The sequence below is a fragment of the Salvelinus namaycush genome, chromosome 23 (assembly GCF_016432855.1).
Source record: "Salvelinus namaycush isolate Seneca chromosome 23, SaNama_1.0, whole genome shotgun sequence".
Classification (NCBI taxonomy): domain Eukaryota; kingdom Metazoa; phylum Chordata; class Actinopteri; order Salmoniformes; family Salmonidae; genus Salvelinus; species Salvelinus namaycush.
Window position 1 is genome coordinate 31,323,175 of NC_052329.1, and position 21,159 is coordinate 31,344,333.

General features: G+C 45.6%; 1 protein-coding gene and 1 non-coding gene across 6 annotated transcripts in view; both read left to right on the plus strand.

Moving 5' to 3' along the window:
• Positions 1–18,266, plus strand: part of LOC120018293 (huntingtin-interacting protein 1-like) — a 40,341-nt gene extending 22,075 nt beyond the window's left edge. For 2 of the 5 annotated variants that reach the window (XM_038961419.1, XM_038961418.1), the window contains exons 10-30: positions 60–135; positions 356–490; positions 752–852; positions 1,143–1,215; positions 1,360–1,543; positions 1,739–1,827; positions 2,185–2,301; positions 2,723–2,824; positions 4,280–4,474; positions 4,569–4,716; positions 4,985–5,071; positions 5,573–5,680; positions 6,012–6,148; positions 12,900–13,010; positions 13,167–13,225; positions 13,490–13,583; positions 14,661–14,761; positions 14,995–15,100; positions 15,307–15,430; positions 15,638–15,889; positions 16,002–16,119. In XM_038961419.1, coding sequence (XP_038817347.1) covers positions 60–135; positions 356–490; positions 752–852; positions 1,143–1,215; positions 1,360–1,543; positions 1,739–1,827; positions 2,185–2,301; positions 2,723–2,824; positions 4,280–4,474; positions 4,569–4,716; positions 4,985–5,071; positions 5,573–5,680; positions 6,012–6,148; positions 12,900–13,010; positions 13,167–13,225; positions 13,490–13,583; positions 14,661–14,761; positions 14,995–15,100; positions 15,307–15,430; positions 15,638–15,889; positions 16,002–16,006 — 2,404 coding nt within the window. In that variant the 3' untranslated portion in view covers positions 16,007–16,119. Of the gene's footprint in view, positions 1–59; positions 136–355; positions 491–751; positions 853–1,142; positions 1,216–1,359; positions 1,544–1,738; positions 1,828–2,184; positions 2,302–2,722; positions 2,825–4,279; positions 4,475–4,568; positions 4,717–4,984; positions 5,072–5,572; positions 5,681–6,011; positions 6,149–12,899; positions 13,011–13,166; positions 13,226–13,489; positions 13,584–14,660; positions 14,762–14,994; positions 15,101–15,306; positions 15,431–15,637; positions 15,890–16,001 lie in introns of all 5 variants that reach the window. The other 3 variants (XR_005472204.1, XM_038961421.1, XM_038961420.1) reach the window with 3 other exon arrangements.
• LOC120018981 lies at positions 5,125–5,231 on the plus strand. The gene has a single exon (XR_005472278.1). It is a non-coding gene; the product is annotated as a small nucleolar RNA SNORA16B/SNORA16A family (small nucleolar RNA).
• Positions 18,267–21,159: the final 2,893 nt, after the last annotated feature.

The window sequence follows — 21,159 nt, forward strand, 5'->3', positions numbered from 1 at the left end:
AACTAAGTTGTAATGATGAAGGTGGAGTGTTTCATCGGTGTGTGTGTTGTCTCTGCTAGGCTGAAGAGTCTGTTCTACCGCTCCAGTAACCTGCAGTACTTCAAGAGGCTCATTCAGATCCCACAGTTACCTGAGGTAAGAGTCCTCCTGAACTAGCCTGTAGATTAGACAGGATCTCTGCTGTGTATTTTCAAGTAAATACTGTATCATTCACACACGCATGAACATAGTCTTCCATTTTCTCTGTTGCCCTTGCTTACTCTTGAGGAATTTGGGCCCAGGTTGCTGTTCGGCTACTTGGGTTAAGTGCTATACAATTTGATTAATTATGCTCGCTCTCTCTCTCTGCTGTCAGAACCCACCTAACTTCCTGCGGGCGTCGGCGTTGTCGGAGCACATCAGTCCCGTGGTAGTTATTCCAGCTGAGTCGTCCTCCCCCGAGACGGAACACATGGTGGACCTGGTGGATACTGACGTCCCCGTCCAGCCGGTAGCCCATCTGAACATGTCTCATTACTGCTTTCTTATGGGGCGCCGTTTGTAACATGCCTTATTGTGTGTGAAAGATGAATTTCGTGCACTAGCTGACTCATACACGGAATACATTTTTTTCACCAAATATGCCATGTTACAGACGGTGCCCTTCCTGTGCTCTGTCTTAGTTGTTCTGTGTCTGTCAACTGAACCTAATGAAACCTAAAGCCTATAGAACGACTGTCTGTCTCTGTCTTGCTGTGTTGGTTCCGACTAGGCTGCTGTGGTAGAACCCAGGTTCGACGACCTCTTTGGCACGTCCGCCGCCACGGACCCATTCAATTTCAACAGTCAGAACGGAATGCGCAAGGACGACAAGTAAGACACCAGAAGCAAACTGCTACACTCTGGATAACCGAATTTGACATTTGTAGGATATCCTTGGTCTGTATAGATTGTCACACAATTCAGACCACACTGACCTCCAATAGAGGTATTCAGAGGCATTGAAAGCCCTGCAGCTTTCCGTCCCAGAACATTTTGCAATGGAAAACCGAAAATACGCTTTTATCATTGGCCACATCCAGCCATTTCTTTCCCTTTTTCGGACTGTTTTCCTCCATTTGGTGCCTAATGAACACGACCTTGTCCTGTCCTGTTTCCATTAGGGACCGCCTGATCGAGCAGCTGACACGGGAGATCCAGGCCCTCAGGGAGGAACTGGAGTCCTTCAGATTGGAGGTGAGGAGGGGGGAGGAGGTTTAATGAGGCACTTGAGCCACTACAGAGGCAATTCTCCATAATGCCTGAACTTCTGAGGCAGTGTGTTTACACACTGTTGAACCATAACACTCTCTCCCTCCTCTCTTTCTGTCTCTCTCTCAGAGTGGGCGTCTGTGCCAGGCGCTGCGGGGGCGTGTCGATGAGCTGGAGGCGGAGCTAGCAGAGCAGAGCCACCTGAGGATGCAGGCGTTGGGAGAGGGCGAGTTCCTGCGGGCGGAGCTTGACGACCTGCGCCGGGTCAAAGAGGACACGGAGAAAGAGCAGCGAAGCCTCACCGAGATCGAGAGTGAGTCCAGGGACAGCCCGCCAGACAACCCCAGGCCTTAAGATTTACATGAGTCACTCAAACATCTTCTTACTGTACCTTCAGCTGATATCAATGCCTACACAAACTTTTTGAATTACGTGTGCATATCTCAAGTCAGGATTCAGCCATCTGACTGTTGTGACAATAACAGCTCTGTCTGTCCGTGTGTCTCAGGGAAAGCGGTGGCCAACGAGCAGCGCTACGTCAAGCTGAAGGAGAAGTACACAGAGCTGGTGCAGAGTCACGCTGACCTGCTGAGGAAGGTAGGCCCATCCAGACCCCTTACGATTGAAGAACCTCACCCCTCAGACTCATGGTGCAGGCTGACTCCTACCCCTCTCAGCCAGTCCCATTTAGCTCCCTTCCCCTTGGCCCAAACCTGTCCATGTTTGCAGATCTGAAGGGTCTGGATAAGTATGAAGTGTAGTGGTAGAGCTTCCACCAGAGGGTTTGGGCCAAGGGAGGGAGGAGTAGTGTGATCAGGGACCCCTATCCATTCTGTACTACAACATTTCTATGGAGAATACACTTCTAGCAGCAATGCTCACACATTTCTTGTTTACAATTCTAAAAACTCTTCCCTCACCTAAAACCGTCTGTGTTTCTGTTCGTGGCTTCAGAATGCGGAGGTGACTCGTCAGATGACGGTGGCGCGGGCGGCTGAGGACGAGGTGGACAGCGTGAGGAGAGAGATGCAGGAGAAGGTCAAGGCTGCCAAGGAGGCCGCGGAGAGACGGGTGAGGGCGAGACACACACTCCCACAGGGATGCACACTCTCCTGAAATACTGTGTGTTTACAGTATGTATCACCTCTTTCTGTTTTCTCTTTCCCCTTTTTCCCCCTCTCTCTCTCCCTCTCTCGCTTTCTTGGACACAGAGGACTTCAAATGTAATATACTTTACTTCTTCATACTACAGTACATTTTCAACTTTTTCTCCCTGTCTCTGATCATTTAATTGTGTAACTGAGATGCCTTGCTGTACATGTGGGAGTTAGATAGGTAGAATAGACGGAGGTAGAGAGATGGAGACCTAGCAAATAACATGCGTCTCTGTTTCTATCTCTCTCGTTCTCTTTTGTCCTCCCCTCTATCTCTCTCCCCCCACCTCTGTTCTCTCCCCCGCCACTCTCTCTCTCCTGCCTCTGTCCCCCTTCAGGAGCAGGAACAGGTGGAGCAGCTGCAGGAGCTGCAGAGAGAGCTGATCTCCAGCAGGGCGGAGCTAGACACCCTGAAAAGCACCATGGCCTCGTCCCAACAGGTAGCCAACTCTCTAACCTAAAACACCCTTGCGTCCTCTACCCAACCGTACACTCCTCATCTCCTCTCCACCCTAAACACTCACCCAACAGTACATTCCTCCTCTCCACTCTACCCCACTTGACCTACCTCACCCTGACACCTGACACCTTCAAATTGTCTTTACTCTGTTTTTTATCTTTACATTCCACAACTCCATGTTACTCTTCGACCCATCTCTGTCTGTGTACGGTGCCTGTGTGCGTGTGGAATTGTGTGTGGAGAGGGTTGTGTGGAACGTCGGTGCAGACCTCGATCTCTGCGTGATCCCGACACTGTAGTCCTACCAGGCCATGAATGTCCAATTACCATTCCTCCTCTCCATCGCCCATCCCGCTCTCCACTCTCCCACTCCTGTCAACCCCTATTTCTGAATCAACTTCTCACTCGCCCCTTCTCCTTCTCTCTCACACGACCACTCCCTCCTGTCCTCACACACATGCTCTGTCACTTTGTCACACATTTCACTTACAAACTCTTTCTTCCCGTCTCTCGTTCTTGTTCTCATGCTCAGGAGGGTGCCCACAAACAGGCGAGGGAGAGTAGAAGAATGGCAGTTGTCATTTCCACATCTCATAGCACTTAGGGCGTTGTCTCTTAAAAGGTGGTATTAGGAGTGTATAGTGTGTGAGCCTTTTCGTTCAGTTCAGCAGGGAAACGGGGATATGTACGATCCTAAAATACTGTGTCACGCTCTTGTTCTCCTTTCTCTTCTCTCTCACTCATTCCCCCCCCCCCCCCACTCACTTTCTCTTTCTACGTCTCTTCCCCCCCCCACTCACTTTCTCTTTCTACGTCTCTCCCCCCCCCACTCACTTTCTCTTTCTACGTCTCCCTCCCTCCCCCCCACTCACTTTCTCTTTCTACGTCTCCACCCCCCCACTCACTTTCTCTTTCTACGTCTCTCCCCCCCCCACTCACTTTCTCTTTCTACGTCTCTCCCCCCCCCACTCACTTTCTCTTTCTACGTCTCTCTCCCCCCCCACTCACTTTCTCTTTCTACGTCTCTCTCTCCCCCCCACTCACTTTCTCTTTCTACGTCTCTCTCTCCCCCCCACTCACTTTCTCTTTCTACGTCTCTCTCTCCCCCCCACTCACTTTCTCTTTCTACGTCTCTCTCTCCCCCCCACCCACTTTCTCTTTCTACGTCTCTCTCTCCCCCCCACTCACTTTCTCTTTCTACGTCTCTCTCCCCCCCCACTCACTTTCTCTTTCTACGTCTCTCTCTCCCCCCCACTCACTTTCTCTTTCTACGTCTCTCTCTCCCCCCCACTCACTTTCTCTTTCTACGTCTCTCTCTCCCCCCCACTCACTTTCTCTTTCTACGTCTCTCTCTCCCCCCCACTCACTTTCTCTTTCTACCTCTCTCTCTCCCCCCCACTCACTTTCTCTTTCTACCTCTCTCCGTTTCTCTCAGTCGAGTGAGGAGCTCAGTTCTCAGCTCTCGACTGTGGAATCGGAGAAGGTGGAGCTAGCGGAATCCTTGTCGAAGAAAGAGGAGGAGCTTGCAGGCCTGGGGGAGGAGCTTGAGCGTGTTCAGAGCAGCCTGGCCAGTGAGAGGGAGAGCGGCGTGAAGACCGCCGAGGCCCTACAGAACCAACTCAATGAGAAGGTGTGTGGCAGCTGTGTGTGTGTGTGCGCCTGTGTGTCAGCCTCTCAGTGAGCGTGTGTGATATCTGATTCTCTCACTGACCCTGTGTGGATAGGAGAGCAGGGAGCAGGCCCTGGAGAGCCAGCTGGTGGCAGCCCGCTGGTCCGCCCTACAGGGGGCTGTGGAGGAGGCAGAGAGGATAGTCCAGGACACACTGGCCCAGCTTGACGACCCAGCACACATCAGCTGCACCAGCTCTGCAGGTCAGCCCCTAACCTTCTCCAACCTCTGTCTTATGCACACCTGACTCCAGCTTTGTTCCTGTCTGTCTGTCCGTCCGACCGTCTGAGATGATGCCACATTGTGAAACCCATGCTGGATGTGTATGTGATGCCTCAATCTACTTGTACATGTGTGTTTGTGTTCCAGGGTGTGATGTAGGATGATGTCCCCTCATAATAGTGTGTATGTTTGTTTGTATGTATGGTGGAAGATGCCTCCCCCCTCACTGTGTACCCTCATTGTGTGTAGACTACCTGGCGTCCAGGTGTCAGGCCTCTCTGGACTGTATGGCCAGACTTCACTCTGCCAGAGACAGCTACCTGGCAGACAACACAGGTCAGACTCAGAACTTACTCCCCTAGTCAGCTTTGTGTCATCACAGTCTACTTTCAGGCACCTATCGAAGCTGTTGTTGTTCTTGTGTAGCAGACAAGGTCAAAAGGAAGCCAAAAAACGTTACTTTCACCGACGGCCGCTGTGCAGTAAAAATAAAGAACTCTTGAATGAGTGGGTGTGTCCATACTTTTGACTGGTACACATGTATATTACTTGAAGAAAAGTTCCTTTTTCAGTGTCTTGCCCACATGAAAGATCTAGATTTCTATTGTCCTATTTGATTTCTTCCCAATAGAAGAAAGTAAATATAATTGAATATGTTGCAGGTATTCATTATTCTCTTTGTGGACAGTGAAGGTTGATAGTAAAGTGCTTCTTTATAGCTAAAATACCGGGGTTTTCAGCATTACAGCCTTCAAGTACTTGAAAATAAAAGTAGCATATCCTGTTGATTGTGTTTAGGCTTTATAGTAGTTTGACCTTTGATCCTTGGTTCTGCAGTTGTGTCGGAGCTGGTGCGGGCAGTGACCCATCTTGCCCACCTGGTGAGTGACACCATTGTTCAGGGCAGTGCCACCTCTCACATGGTGCCAGTGGAGCAAGCGGACGGTGAGTGAGCTGTCCCTGTGTCTTCTCAACTGAAATGTGTACTCACACATCCAGGACAGGAATGTTCCAGGATTTTTAAAATAAAGTTTGATTTGATCCATGTCTTATAAAAAAACAACTCTACATCCCTATATACATCTGTTAGAGAAGTACTGATAATGCACAGACGCAACGATAGCCTAGCCTGGTCCCCGATCTGTTTGTGCTGCCTGTCACCGAGTGACAATGACCATCGGCGTTGGGAAGACTGCACAAACAGATCAGGGACCAGGCTAGCGGTTAGCCACCCACTTCCTCTAAGTCTCCATACTGTGTCTGTATTCCCCCACAGCGTTGTCAGACAGTGTGAAGGCGTGTGGGGCCGAGGCCCTGGCCCTGCTGGGTCAGATGAAGGTGCAGGAAAGCCTGGCAACGGCAGATAGCGCCATGCTGAGGGCAGCACTGGATGGCATCCTGGCCACCGCAGAGGTCAGTGCTGTCTTTATGGTCATACAAGTTTTGTTGTTATTGTTGCTGCTTTATTCTTAAGAGTAAATATGAGTACATAGTACAGTTTAGGTGCAAATTACAGTAATTTGATTTCATAAACATTTGATTATTATACCATTACTAGCGAATTAAAAGGAGGAGGAGAAAAACATTATTTTTATACTATGCAGTGCCCAGGTTACTAACATTGATACTAACAATACAGAACCATTGAAAAACCTGTCAGGTTGCAGGTAAACTTGAATAGGCTACATGTCCATTTTATCTCAAAGTGAACTATAAAAAGAAAACAAGGCTGTTATTAAACACTTGGCATCTCATCAGAAGAAGAATCACAATCAAAAAAGAACAATCACAAGTTGACTACTTGTTCAAAAGATTCTGTACTATGCCTACTGGCAAGAATGTCAATCTACTTTCAGCCCTAGTTTCTATCAACAACCTACCTCTTGCTTAAAATCTGCGATATCTCTTACTGCGTATCTCTCTCAAGAGGCCGACACTGATCTTGTAGGTATCCCTGGCGGTTGGTGCTGCGTTATGTACAGGTCTTCCACAACCTAGACATCTACATGACACGGGTCATAGGCGATCGTAACAATGATCCGATCCATGTTCTTCTCTGCAGTAAAGGGTTGTGTGTTATCACAAACGGCATCATTTGGCAGGATTCTAGCATCGGGGTTGATTTCTGGATTGAGGCTTCCCAATGCAAAGTAGAGTCGTGTGGCCCGATCAATTGCTGGGAGTAGCCCCTCGGTGTTCCCAAAGTAATAGAAGCCATAATGCAGCGCGTGTGCGTTGAATCAAAGTTTATTTTATTCTGTCACATGCGCCAAATACAACAGGTGTAGACCTTACAGTGAAACGCTTACTTACAAGCTCCTAACCAACAATTCAGTTTAAAGAATAAGAAATAAAAGCAACAGGTAATTAAAGAGCCGCAGTAGAATAACAATAGCGAGACTATATACAGGGGGTACCGGTGCGGGGGCACTGGTTAGTCGGGGTAATTGAGGTAATATGTACATGTAGGCAGAGTTATTAAAGTGACTATGCATAGATAATAACAGAGTAGCAGCGGTGTAAAAGAGGGGGTGGGCAATAGTCTGGGTAGCCATTTGATTAGATGTTCAGGAGTCTTATGGCTTGGGGGTAGAAGCTGTTTAGAAGCCTCTTGGACCTAGACTTGGCACTCCGGTACCGCTTGCTGTACGGTAGCAGAGAGAACAGTCTATGACTAGGGTGGCTCAAGTCTTCAACAATTTTTAGTGCCTTCCTCTGACACCGCCTGGTATAGAGGTCCTGGATGGGTGGAAGCTTGGCCCCAGTGATGTACTGGGACGTACGCACTACCCTCTGTAGTGCCTTGCGGTTGGAGGCCGAGCATTTGCCATACCAGGCAGTGATGGAACCAGTCAGGATGCTCTCGATGGTGCAGCTGTAGAACCTTTTGAGGATCTGAGGACCCATGTCAAATCTTTTCAGTCTCTTGAGGGGAAATAGGTTTTGTCATGCCCTCTTCACGTTAGTTTGTTGGTGTGTACACCAAGGAACTTAAAGCTCTCAACCCTCTCCACTAGAGCCCTGTCAATGAGAATGGGGGCTCGGTCCTCCTTTTCCTGTAGTCCACAATCTCCTCCTTTGTCTTGATCACATTGAGGGAGAGGTTGTTGTCATGGCACCACATGACCAGGTCTCTGACCTCCCTATAGGCTGTCTCATCATTGTCGGTGATCAGGCCTGCCGCTGTTGTGTCATCGGCAAACTTAATGATTGTGTTGGAGTCGTGCCTGGCCGTACAATCATGAGTGAACAGGGAATACAGCAGGGGACTGAGCACGTGCCCCTGTGTTGAGGATCAGCGTGGCGGATGTGTTGTTACCTACCCTTACCACCTGGGGGCGGGCCATCAGGAAGTCCAGGATCCAGTTGCAGAGGGAGGTGTTTAGTCCCAGGGTCCTTAGCTTAGTGATGAGCTTTGAGGGCACTATGGTGTTGAACGCTGAGCTGTAGTCAATGAATAGCATTCTCACATTGGTGTTCCTTTTGTCCAGGTGGGAAAGGGCGGTGTGGAGTGCAATAGAGAGTGTGTCATCTGTGGATCTGTTAGGGCGGTATGCAAATTGGAGTGGGTCTAGGGTTTCTGGGATAATGGTGTTGATGTGAGCCATGACCAGCCTTTCAAAGCACTTCAGATATGGCGTCAACCAACAGACATGTGCGTCTGTGCGGCCGTTGATGGTCAGCTGTTGAGTGAACCAGTAGAGCAACTTGAGGCCGTGACGTGTATAGCTGTGGCCGAACTCTATGGTTCTCAGGTCATTGCTTGATTGAAGAGACTTGGACCAGGGACAGCAACTGGAGGACAGAGCAGACCAGGCCTTTTCTGTCCATGGTGAACGTTGGTGTAGCTTGAATCTTAGCTGGAATCTAGATGATTAGGAGTGTAGATCTGGTACCCAACTCACCATTTTATGGAAGAATTTGGGTATGTCACAACCGTACTTACTCAATCAGTTACTGTTATGGGGATGAGGAGCAAACTCCCATGTTTATTGTCTTGGTAATAATGGGGGGCATGTTAAATTTGTTCAAACAGTAGTTAGTTACATCATTCAAGTAGATCTAAATGCATATTCCCATGAAACTGATTGAGATCAAGTGGTTGGCCTAATTTGGTATTTGTGAATATTTATTTGAGCCAATATGTATATGCATATATGCATATTTTAATATGGTATTATTCAATGGTCTACTGCAGTACAAACTTTGATTGAGAAACGATGACGTAATACATTTATTTTGCGATCCGGCACCTAAACAATTGTCAATACACCACTGGTTACGTCCCAGCAGTTGTTGGGGACTGGTGTCCACCGGCGTTTGTTTTATGCCTTAGACATGGGCTCTTGTTTGCCATGTCACTTGGAAGTTTTATGGTATAAAAATGTATGTGAAGAATTATTGCTGCTGTCCACTCTCTGGCCTGCCATGGTTGTGAAATTCTCTGACACGGTTTGTGACATACAGTTGTGACACGGTTGTGACATACCTGACCTGCAAGCTCCTGTTACCTACACTACCAGTCAAAAGTTTGGACACAGATACTCATTCAAGGGTTTCTCTTTATTTGTACTATTTTCTACATTGTAGAATAGTAATGAAGACATCAAAACTATGAAATAACACATATGGAATCATGTAGTAACCAAAAAAGTGTTAACTTCTCTAGGATAGGGGGCAGCATTTTCACTTTGGATGAATAGCGTACCCAGAGTGAACTACCTCCTACTCTGTCCCAGATGCTAATATATGCATATTATTATTACTATTGGATAGAACACACTATGACGTTTCTAAAACTGTTTGAATGATGTCTGTGAGTATAACAGAACTCATATGGCAGGCAAAAACCTGAGAAGAAATCCAAACAGGAAGTGAGAATTCTGAGGCTGGTCGATTTTCAACTCATCGCCTATTCAAATCCCAGTAAGATATGGATCTGTTTGCACTTCCTACGCCTTCCACTAGATGTCAACAGTCTGTAGAACGTTGAATGAAGCCTCTACTGTGATGTTGAGCCGGATGGGAGGTGTTTTAGTCAGTGGTCTGGCAGAGAGCCAGTTCCTGGTCATGCGCATTCCACATGATATCGCCTTGCGTTCCATTACTTCTGTAGACACAAAGGAATTCTCCGGTTGGAACGTTATTTAATATTTATGATAACAACATCCTGAAGATTGATTCTCTACTTAGTTTGACAAGTTTATTCCACCTGTAATATAACTTTTTGAAGTTTTCGTCCGACGTTCGCCTGGACCTGTGCGAGCGTTTGGACATGTGTACTAAACGTGCTAGCAAAAGTAGCTACTTGGACATAATTAATGGACATTATCGAACAAAACAACAATTTATTGTGGAACTAGGATTCCTGGGAGTGCATTCTGATGAAGATCATCAAAGGTAAGGGAATATTTATGATGTAATTTCGTATTTCTGTTGACTCCAACATGGCGGAGAAATGTTGGTTATATCTGAGCGCCGTCTCAGATTATTGCATGGTTTGCTTTTTCTGTAAAGTTTTTTTGAAATCTGACACAGCGGTTGCATTAAGAACAAGTGTATCTTCAATTCTATGTAAAACATGTATCTTTCATCAAAGTTTATGATGAGTATTTCTGTTATTTGACGTGGCTCTCTGCAATTTCTCCGGATATTTTGGAGGCATTTCTGAACATGGCGCCAATGTAAACCGAGATTTGTGGATATAAATATGCACATTATCGGACAAAACATACATGTATTGTGTAACATGATGTCCTATGAGTGTCATCTGATGAAGATCATCAAAGATTAGTGATTCATTTTATCTCTTTCTGCTTTTTGTGACTCCTATCTTTGGCTGGGGAAATGGCTGTGTTTTTCTGTGGCTATGTACTGACCTAACATAATCGTTTGGTGTGCTTTCGCCAAAAAGCCTATTTGAAATCAGACATGTTGGCTGGATTCACAACATGTGTAGCTTTAATTTGGTATCTTTCATGTGTGATTTAATGAAAGTTAGATTTGTATAGTATATTATTTGAATTTGGCGCTCTGCATTTTCTCTGGCTTTTGGCCAAGTGAGACAGTAGCGTCCCGCCTAAACTCAGATTTTTGGATATAAATATAAACTTTACCGAACAAAACATACATGTATTGTGTAACATGATGTCCTATGAGTGTCATCTGATGAAGCTCATCAAAGGTTAGTGATTCATTTTAACTCTATTTCTGCTTTTTGTTACTCCTCTCTTTGGCTGGAAAAATGGCTGTGTTTTTCTGTGGCTATGTACTGAGCTAACATAATTGCACGGTGTGCTTTCGCCGTAAATCCTTTTTGAAATCAGACACTTTGGCTGGATTAAGGAGAAGTTTATATTTAAAATGGTGAATAATACTTGTATGTTTGAGGAATTTTAATTATGAGATTTCTGTTTTGAATTTGGCGCTACCGTCCCACATATCCCAGAGAAGTTAAACAAATCAAAATATATTTTAGATTTTAGATTCTTCAAAGTAGCCACCTTTTGCCTTGATGACAGCTTTGTACACTCTTGGCATTATTTCAACCAGCTTCACCTGGAATGTTTTTCCAACAGTCTTGAAGGAATTCCCACATATGCTGAGCATTTGTTAGACCGCAGAGTGAAGGAAAAGCAGCGAACTCATCCAAAGCCATCTCAATTGGGTTGAGGTCGGGTGATTGTGGAGGCCAGGTCATCTGATGCAGCACTCCATCACTCTCCTTCGTCAAATAGTCCTTACACAGCCTGGAGGTGTGTTGGGTCATTGTCCTGTTGAAAAACAAATGATAGTCCCACTAAGTGCAAACCAGATGATATGGCGTATCGCTGCAGAATGCTGTGGTAGCCATGCTGGTTAAGTGTGCCTTGAATTCTAAATAAATCAGACAGTGTCACCAGCAAAGCACCATCACACCTCCTCCTCCAAGCTCCACGGTGGGAACCACACATGCAGAGATCTTCCATTCACCTACTCTACTTCTCACAAAGACACGGCATTTGGAACCAAAAATTTGGACTCAAGGAGGACAGATTTCCACCGGTCTAATGTTCATTGCTCGTGTTTCTTGGCCCAAGCAAGTCTCTTCTTCTTATTGGTGTGCTTTAGTAGTGGTTTCTTTGCAACAATTCAACCATGAAGGCCTGATTCATGCAATCTCCTCTGAACAATGTGTCTGTTGCAATGTGTCTGTTACTTGAACCCTGTGACGCATTTATTTGGGCTGCAATTTCTGAGGCTGGTAACTCAAATAAATTCATCCTCTGCAGCAGAGGTAACTCTGGGTCTTCCTTTCCTGTGGTGGTCCTCATGAGAGCGCTTGATGGTTTTTGCGACTACACTTTCAGAGTTCTTGAAATTTTCCGGATTGACTGACCTTCATGTCTTAAAGTTGTTTCTCTTTGCTTATTTGAGCTGTTCTTGCCATAATATGGACTTGGTCTTTTACCAAATAGGGCTATCTTCTGTATACCCCCCCTACCTTGTCACAACACAACAAATTGGTTCAAACGCATTAAGAAGGAAAGAAATTCCACAAATGAACTTTTAAGAAGGCACACCTGTCAATTGAAATGCATTCCAGGTGATTACCTCATGAAGCTGGTTGAGAGGATGCCAAGAGTGTGTAAAGCAGTCATCAAAGCAAAGGATGGCTACTTTGAAGAATCTCAAATATAAAATATGTTTTGTTTTTGGTTACTACATGATTCCATAGGTTATTTCCTAGTTTTTATGTCTCTACTATTATTCTACAATGTAGAAAAGAGTAAAAATAAAAACCCTTGAATGAGTAGTTGTGTCCAAACTTTTGACTGGTACTCTAGGTCTACTAAATTTACCAAAAGTCCACACCCTGCAATCATTCTGAGAACCTCAACTTCCTCATAATGTCTATTTGTGCACATTTAAACCAGGCGATGTCATCATGATAAGATGAGTCTCAGTGCCTCTTATCCTTTCAACGAAGTATGTGACCCGTGGAGGGGAGGTCACAACACTGCTTATGGTAGAAGTTGAACTTAGGTCAGTTCCCCCTCCCCATGTCCTTATCTTTGAAAACATTTTGCCGAAATGTCAAACTGACAGCATCTAGGGGCACCATTAAAAACAACAAATTCAAAGCCACCTCTCTTTTTCTCTTATCTCCCTCTCTGGTCTGTAGAAACTGCGTCCTCGGGGTCTGGAGCTGCAGCAGGGGGAGCTGGGAGATCTGGTGGAGCAGGAAATGGCCGCCACATCGGCCGCCGTGGAGTCAGCAGCTGCCAGGATAGAGGTAACCAGCTCAACGTGTGTATGGGTGTGTGTGTGTATCACCAAGGAAGACCCAGACTAAAACAGAAATGTGTGTGTGAAAAGAATCCTCTGGTTTCATTTTACAGTAGTACCAACCAAAAGGTGTCTAATTTCCTCTCTTGTATCCTATTGACAGGACATGCTCAACAAGTCGCGTGCTGTCGACACAGGGGTGAAGATGGAGGTCAACGAGAGGTGAGTCTCCCACTCCTGGGTTGTGTTCATTAGGCACCGAATGGAAGAAAACGGACTGAAACAGGGAGGGACTACCTGGACGTGTCCAGTGAGAAACGCTAATTTTTTTCATCCCCTTTTACAAATCGTTTTCATCGCGTGCCCTAATGAACACAACCCTGGCTTTGAGAATCACACAACTTTCAAATGAGTGAAACGTTTCATATCAAGATGTGTTGCACAGTGGAGCTGCTGAATGAATGTGTCCTCTATCGCCCCCCATAGGATCCTGGCCTCCTGTACAGACCTGATGCAGGCCATCAAAGTGCTCGTGCTGTCTTCCAAAGATCTGCAAAGGGACATTGTGGAGAGTGGCAGAGTGAGGAACAGAAACCTATCATATGTGCATAATAATATAATATACGGAGTGGCTACGGTTCCGGATTTTCTGGAACCTGACTTGCCGGGGCTATTAATATGGAGATTTATGCGCATGTGCTGTATTTTGTTTTATGTAGCTGCTGCCTTCTCTGCTGCCAATGTAGCTTCTGCTCAGTGCTCCCACTATCACTTGACATGGAGGGGGAAACGTCATATTGTACACTAAAGATATGGCCGACATGTTCCAACTATGCATTCCATGCCTCAAGCTTTTTTTTCTTCTCCAAGGTGTTATGGCTCAAACCGGTGCGCCTGGTCCCTACTACCATACCCCGTACAAAGGTCCCTACTACCATACCCCGTTCAAAGGCCCCTACTACCATACCCCGTTCAAAGGTCCCTACTACCATCCATACCCCGTTCAAAGGTCCCTACTACCATACCCCGTTCAAAGGTCCCTACTACCATACCCCGTTCAAAGGTCCCTACTACCATACCCCGTTCAAAGGTCCCTACTACCATCCATACCCCGTTCAAAGGTCCCTACTACCATACCCCGTTCAAAGGTCCCTACTACCATCCATACCCCGTTCAAAGGTCCCTACTACCATACCCCGTTCAAAGGCCCCTACTACCATACCCCGTTCAAAGGTCCCTACTACCATCCATACCCCGTTCAAAGGTCCCTACTACCATACCCCGTTCAAAGGCCCCTACTACCATACCCCGTTCAAAGGTCCCTACTACCATCCATACCCCGTTCAAAGGTCCCTACTACCATCCATACCCCGTTCAAAGGTCCCTACTACCATACCCCGTTCAAAGGCACTTACATATTTTGTCTTTCCCATTCACCCTCTGAATGGCACACATACACAATCCATGTCTCAAGGCTTAACAATCCTTCTTTAACCTGTCTCCTCCCCTTCATCTACACTGATTTGAAGTGGATTTAACAAGTGACATCGATAAGGGATCATAGCTTTCACCTGGTCAGTCTGTCGTGGAAAGAGCAGGTGTTCCTAATGCTTTATATACTCAGTGTATATTCAAATATAATATTTTTTTCGACCAGGGGGCAGCATCCATGAAGGAGTTCTATGTCAAAAACTCTCGCTGGACGGAAGGCCTCATCTCAGCCTCCAAAGCCGTGGGCTGGGGCGCCACAGTCATGGTGTAAGTAGTATCACCCTTTCTCTTCTAACTTAACCTTGTATTACAGCAGTGTTGTTACTTCTCCACAACACCATCGTATTCTGGAATACACTCATTTAGGCCAGAAGATTTTCCTGACTACATAACCTGACCAGAAAAATAAACTCCACCCCATGCTGTATAGCCTATAACCGTTGAACTAGTGGCATGATGCAATACAGTACCCATAATGCTCTGTGTAATATATCCCATAGAGATGCAGCAGACCTGGTGGTGCAGGGCAAGGGCAAGTACGAAGAGCTGATGGTGTGTTCGCATGAGATTGCAGCCAGCACTGCACAACTGGTGGCCGCATCCAAGGTGAGACGGTACTTATATGTAATGATTTGTGGTAACTGAAACTTTGTGCGTGCAAGCGTGAGACACTCACTCACAAACGGATCTACACATGCCAAGTTAGATCTCTCTCATCACTCAGTGTGTCAAACATATCTCCACATGTGTTTAAGACACACCCATGACCCATTCCCGTTGGTGACCCATCCACTCTCTGGTCTGTTGGGCAGGTGAAAGCAGACAAAGATAACGCCAACCTGGGCCGCCTGAAGCTGGCATCCAAAGGGGTCACACAGGCCACTGCCGGGGTTGTAGCCTCCACCAAGTCCGGGAAGTCCCAGATCGAGGAGAAAGGTGAGTGGATTAACAGTAGCGTGCCCGTGGATTTACACAGTGAGCGATCAACGTGAGATGTATTGTGACTGAATGTTGTGTGAGCGAATGCTGAATTTCTTTCTCTCTCCTTTTATCTTCATCTCTCCCTCCTTTCTCTTCATATGTCCCTCCCTTTTCTCTCTCTCCTTTCTCCATCTCTCTCCCTCTTATGACTGTGTGCTTCAGACACCATGGATTTCTCCAGTATGACCCTCACTCAGATCAAGAGGCAGGAGATGGACTCACAGGTAAGAGCAATGTGGGGTGGCTATGTGTGTGTTACAGGTCTAAATAAACTGTGTTTTTGTGTGTGTTGTCAGGTTTCTGTTCTAGAGCTGGAGACAAAGCTGCAGAAGGAGCGAGAGCGTCTAGGAGAGCTAAGGAAGAAGCACTACGAGCTGGCCGGGGTGGCCGAGGGCTGGGGGAAGGAGGACGAAGGTGCGTATGTGTGTCTCAAGGTGATTACGCAGAGGCACTATGGCAGAAATAGCGATTGTGTGTAATTGGTTGTGTTGAAGCCCAGTCTAATACCCCTCTATTCTCCTCACAGGTTGAGGTCTGCTCCCCACCTCTCCTCCAACCACAAGACTAACTTCTCTCTCGCTCTGCCTCTTGCCCCATTTATACACTCTCTTTGGTCTTTCTCTTTATTTTTTAATCTTTTATGAAAGCCAAATAAAAAAGGTGCTTTTTTAAAATGATCTTGTTTCCAGTGGCTTCCAATTGGACATTGATGAGGAGGCAAAGTGGAGGGATGGATTGACTACCTGCCTGGCCCCTCCCCTTCGACTGTTGAGAAATACCACACCAGCTGATGGTTCCGCTGTCTTCTACCAAGTATTTATTTCAGTTCTCCAACGGTTCACATTGTCCCAGTCAGAGCAGCACCAGTGTGACTGTGGAGCGACCCACCACGAGCACAAGTTCTTCACAACCAGACATCCTAGAATGCATTGCACAAGGACCAATCCCTCATCAGAGGGAGACTTGACTGATTGCCACATAGACCCCACCCCTTGCCCTCCCCCTGCCTACCCATGTCTCATCAGTGCAACGAAAACAGGTGTGTTTTTCTCCCACTAAACGGTTGTGTTGTTATTCTAAGTGGTAGGGGTTGTTAACTGGTACCCTGTGTTAGAGGGAGAGCTAACCCCTTCCCTCCCCCACTGCCTCACCACTTTTTTTTTCTCTTGGATCCTCTTTTTCCACTCACTGTGAGCGTTTACATCCCTAACCCAAACCTAAGCTGTACGCCCACCGGGATACGGACTTATGCCTTTTCGCCTCCTGTTTTAAAGACCATGATGACTGTTGTTGTTATTATTAGAGTTGACTGTTTAGACGCCCAGCTACCCTGTGGATACAAAAAAAGCCCCGGACCATTTAATGGGGATTAGGTTTGCTAAAGGCACAAGTGTAGCGTGTCTGAGCAGCCAGAGGACTGTTGCTGGAGTTGAAGCTAGAGATGAAGTGGTGTGTGTGTGTGTGTGTGTGTGTGTGTGTGTGTGTGTGTGTGTGTGTGTGTGTGTGTGACGGTCTGGGGCTGCTTTGAACCCCTGGTTGTGTTCATTAGGCACAACACGGAAGAAAAGGTAGTACCTGAACGTGTCCAATATGAAACGCTTCCGCTTTCTAAATGGTATGCTACGCCGTGTCCTATTGAACAGGACACTGATCATGCTGGACCGTTGATTGGCTGTGTGGCTCTGAGCTTCTTGGTGTCTGTAACGTGGTTGGAAAAAGGACTTCCATAAGCTGACGTCTGATAATTTACTCTTCTCCCAGGCACTCCCCCCTTATTGATTTGAAAGGAATGGACTTGTGTAAGGAATCTGGTGGAGTGAGCAAGTAATAAGCAGAAAGGTGGGGAATTGGAACGCAGCCCTACACACCCACACTGCTGGGTTCTTATCAGCTTCCCCAGACGACGTAGCTGTAAAGCCTAGACAGAGAAACCGACAACTTCCACCATCATCTGTGTACAGTAGCAATAACACCTGGGCTGTGTTCATTAGGCACCAAATGGAAGAAAACGGACTGAAACAGGGAGGGTATACCTGGACCTGTGTAATATGTTACATTGTCACAAGAGGGCAGTGTTGCACAGCAGAGCTACCACATTAGAGACTCATCATAAATTCTCCTCACCTCTCTTGCCAGTGGTCGCTACTGCTCTTCAATCTGGCTTTATGAAAAGATATGGGGATATCGTATGTTGTCGAGTACACCATGAGTTAGATTAGTAGGGTTTCATCCAGTATTTGTTTTCCTTTCAAATACTTTAGCTGCGCTTGATTGAGCTTGCCTGGCGCAATGGAACCAATGAAATAGTCCCAAATATACTTCAAAACACGCCCATCTGGTACTCCAGTTAGGCTCAATGAAACGCAATGCAATTCAAGAAGTATTCAAAAAAATGTATGAATCCTATTTGGACCCTGATCTGGTTTAATCACAGTATACTTTCTCTGTGTGTGATGCTCTTTGAGTTTGTCTTCCTGTGTGTCTTAATGCCCCATTGAGGTTTTATTATTCTGCTCTGCTTTTGGTTGTTTTATATAAAAAGTTGTGACACTGGGTATTTAATGATGATTTAACGTGTACTTCCTGGTTATTGACCTCTCACCCTTTTGGTTTGTGTCTGTAGTCCAACCAGCTCAGCCAGCCTTTCAAACTGCCGCTCACTGTAGTCGATGAGAAACACACAGTACTCTAAATAACATTTAAATAATGTCTTTGTATGATATACTAAAAACTATGTATGTGCGTATAATTTTTTCAGTTTTTAAAATTAAATATTTCAACTTTAATATGACAAGCTTGTTTTTTTGTTGTTGCTCACTTCAATGCAGACTGATCAAGGTAAGCTGCCACCATTTTTTCAAAGTCCTTGAAATGTTAATGAATATTTCATGTTTAAAACCCTTAATCATTTGAATGATACATTTTCCTAATCACTTGAGTGACTCGTGGGTTATTTCCAGATAGCCCATCCCATTCCTCTTTCAGGACGTTATCTCATGTACTCTTTCTAAGGATTATATGTGATGTAATGCACTTGGGGAGAATTATTATGAAACATTTTAATCATAGTGATTGATACAGGAGCTGTAGGATGGATGTCTGGCTCTGTACTGTTAGGAACGGTCAAGAGTGGATTGTCTAACATGTAATAATTGTTTAATGTAGCAAGATGAACTAAGTTCCTTCTGTGTGAGTTGTACAGTAATACTGTTATATAAGCGTGATTAGTTGTGGACGGAACACCGTTGTTTAATGCCAAGACAATGGGACTAAAGGTAGATGGGGGGGTCATACCATACCTTTCATATCACTTAATCTATTCTGCACAGTTTTTAATAGTAGGGGTATAGTATTTACGCAGTATTAACATCCATCGCAACCATTGTTACTGCTATAGTATACATTATGGACAGTAAGATGGACTGGAGAAAGAACATCCTCTTTCAATGTTCAGCTAGAGCCTTTTGTGGAAAGTATTGATTTGATTTCTTTGCATGGAAAAACAAAGTTGTGGTCCTTTTAACTGTCTCCCATTGATCTGAGAGTAGACTAATGCACCAATATCCCGCTTTCTTTTCCACTCATTAAAGGCCTGTTTACAAATACCAAGAAACGTACCTGATTCAAGTCAATTCCTTGACATCTGTATTTAATAAGACATTGCTGCCAACATCAATGCCCGAGAAAGTACACTGTTGGTTAAAGTTATGTACAGCCGTTTAGCATTTGTCTTCTTCATTCTTTGAACACCGCTCCTTATTGTAACACAAGGCTTCTGTGAAGTTGCCTGTCATGTAGAACAGGGAATCGTGTCTGTCTGCTCTATTCATTATATTTCTGTCTGGAACATTCTGAACATTTCACCTCATGGAATAGACCACAGTATCCAGCTGTGGATTTCAAAGTGGAAATTGAGCGTGAATCAAAGTATATAATCTGAGACACATGTGGAGATTACAACAATCTCTAATCTAGAGGGGAAAGTATGAACTACAGAGGGTAGTGCGTATGGCCCAGTACAACACTGGGGCCAAGCTTCCACCAATCCAGGAACTCTACACCAGGCGGTGTCAGAGGAAGGCCCTAAAAAGTGTCAAAGACTCCAGCCACCCTAGTCATAGACTGTTCTCTCTGCTACCGCACGGCAAGAGGTACCGGAGCGCCAAGTCTAGGTCCAAGAGGCTTCTAAAAAGCTTCTACCCCCAAGCCATAAGACTCCTGAACATCTAATCAAATGGCTACCCAGACTATTTGCATTGCCCCCCCTCTCTTTTACTCTGCTGCTACTCTCGGTTATTATCTATGCATAGTCACTTTAATTACTCTACCTACATGTACATATTACCTCGACTAATTGGTGGCCCCACACACTGACTCTGTACCGGTACCCCCTGTATATAGCCTTGCTATTGTTATTTTACTGCTGCTCTTTAATGATTTGTTACTTTTTTATACATTTTTGGGGTATTTTTCTAAACTGCATTGTTGGTTAAGGGCTTGTAGGTAAGCGTTTCACTGTAAGGTCTACTACGCCTGTTGTATTCGGCGCATGTGACAAACACAATTAGATTAGATTTGAACCTGCATTAACTCCTGAATCATTTTTTTTCAATCTCCCACACACTTTTATACTGCATACAGACAGCAGTGCAGTACCATTCTTCATTGTGAACAGGTGTCAGGCCCTACATGTCCTCTGTGTACTGTACTGGTACTGTAGGCCTCAGCTATGGCTGATCTGTGTCCTCTTCCTGCCTGAGACCAGACCCGAGCACCCGGCGACGACATCTGACCAGACACACACACCACAGTGACTGTATTCCTTTTTTTAAATATATTAACCAGAGTTTACCCAATGTATACAGTCATTTTCAATTGTTCATTATTAATGTCTTGAACAACACTGTGGAGGATGCTGTTTGCTCAGCTGTTGTTTGGCTGATTTGTGTTGTCGGTTTATGTTGTGTTGTGTCCTCTCTAATCCATTACAAGCAGGGAGGGGGAGGTGGACGGGGAGGTGTGATGCATAGCTCCAAGAGAGGCTGAGCTATTTTTAGTTCCCTGCGGTTGGTTGGGAGCTGAGCAGGCGCTAGGCTCTATAAAATCGAGAGAGCTCTCTCGCTATACTTCGACTGAGGTTCTCGTCATGATGCCTGGATGGACCCCATGCCCCAAACAAACAACACATCCATTCAGACACTACAGCTCCCTAGTTGCTGTCATCACAGATGTTGATCTTGACTTTTTTTTTTTTGTCATCAAGTAAATAAGGTCTGGGTCATTTTATCATGTTTTATTTATCAGATATTGACTCTGCAACAGAACCATAGTGCTTTGGGTATATGAGAAAAACGATATATCCCACAGGAAAACTGGACAATGACAGTAGAACAATGCCCTTAACAGCACGTGCAGAATCCCAATATAAGATGGAGTCTAACTAACCATCACATGCTAGCTCATTTACAGGATGAGTGTTATCAGGGCCAGGAGGGTTTTTTTTCTGACCACATGACCTGACCAGATAAAAGTATTTTTGTCTAGCTGCGTCACAAGACTTTATTGTAGAGTTGACCTTTTCCTCTACTTGGAGCCAGGAGGTGCTGTAGTCTTTGTGTGCCTTTACAGGGTTAAAGCCCTAAAAAGGAGCCCTTATTGTGAAGCCAGGCCATGTGAATGTAATC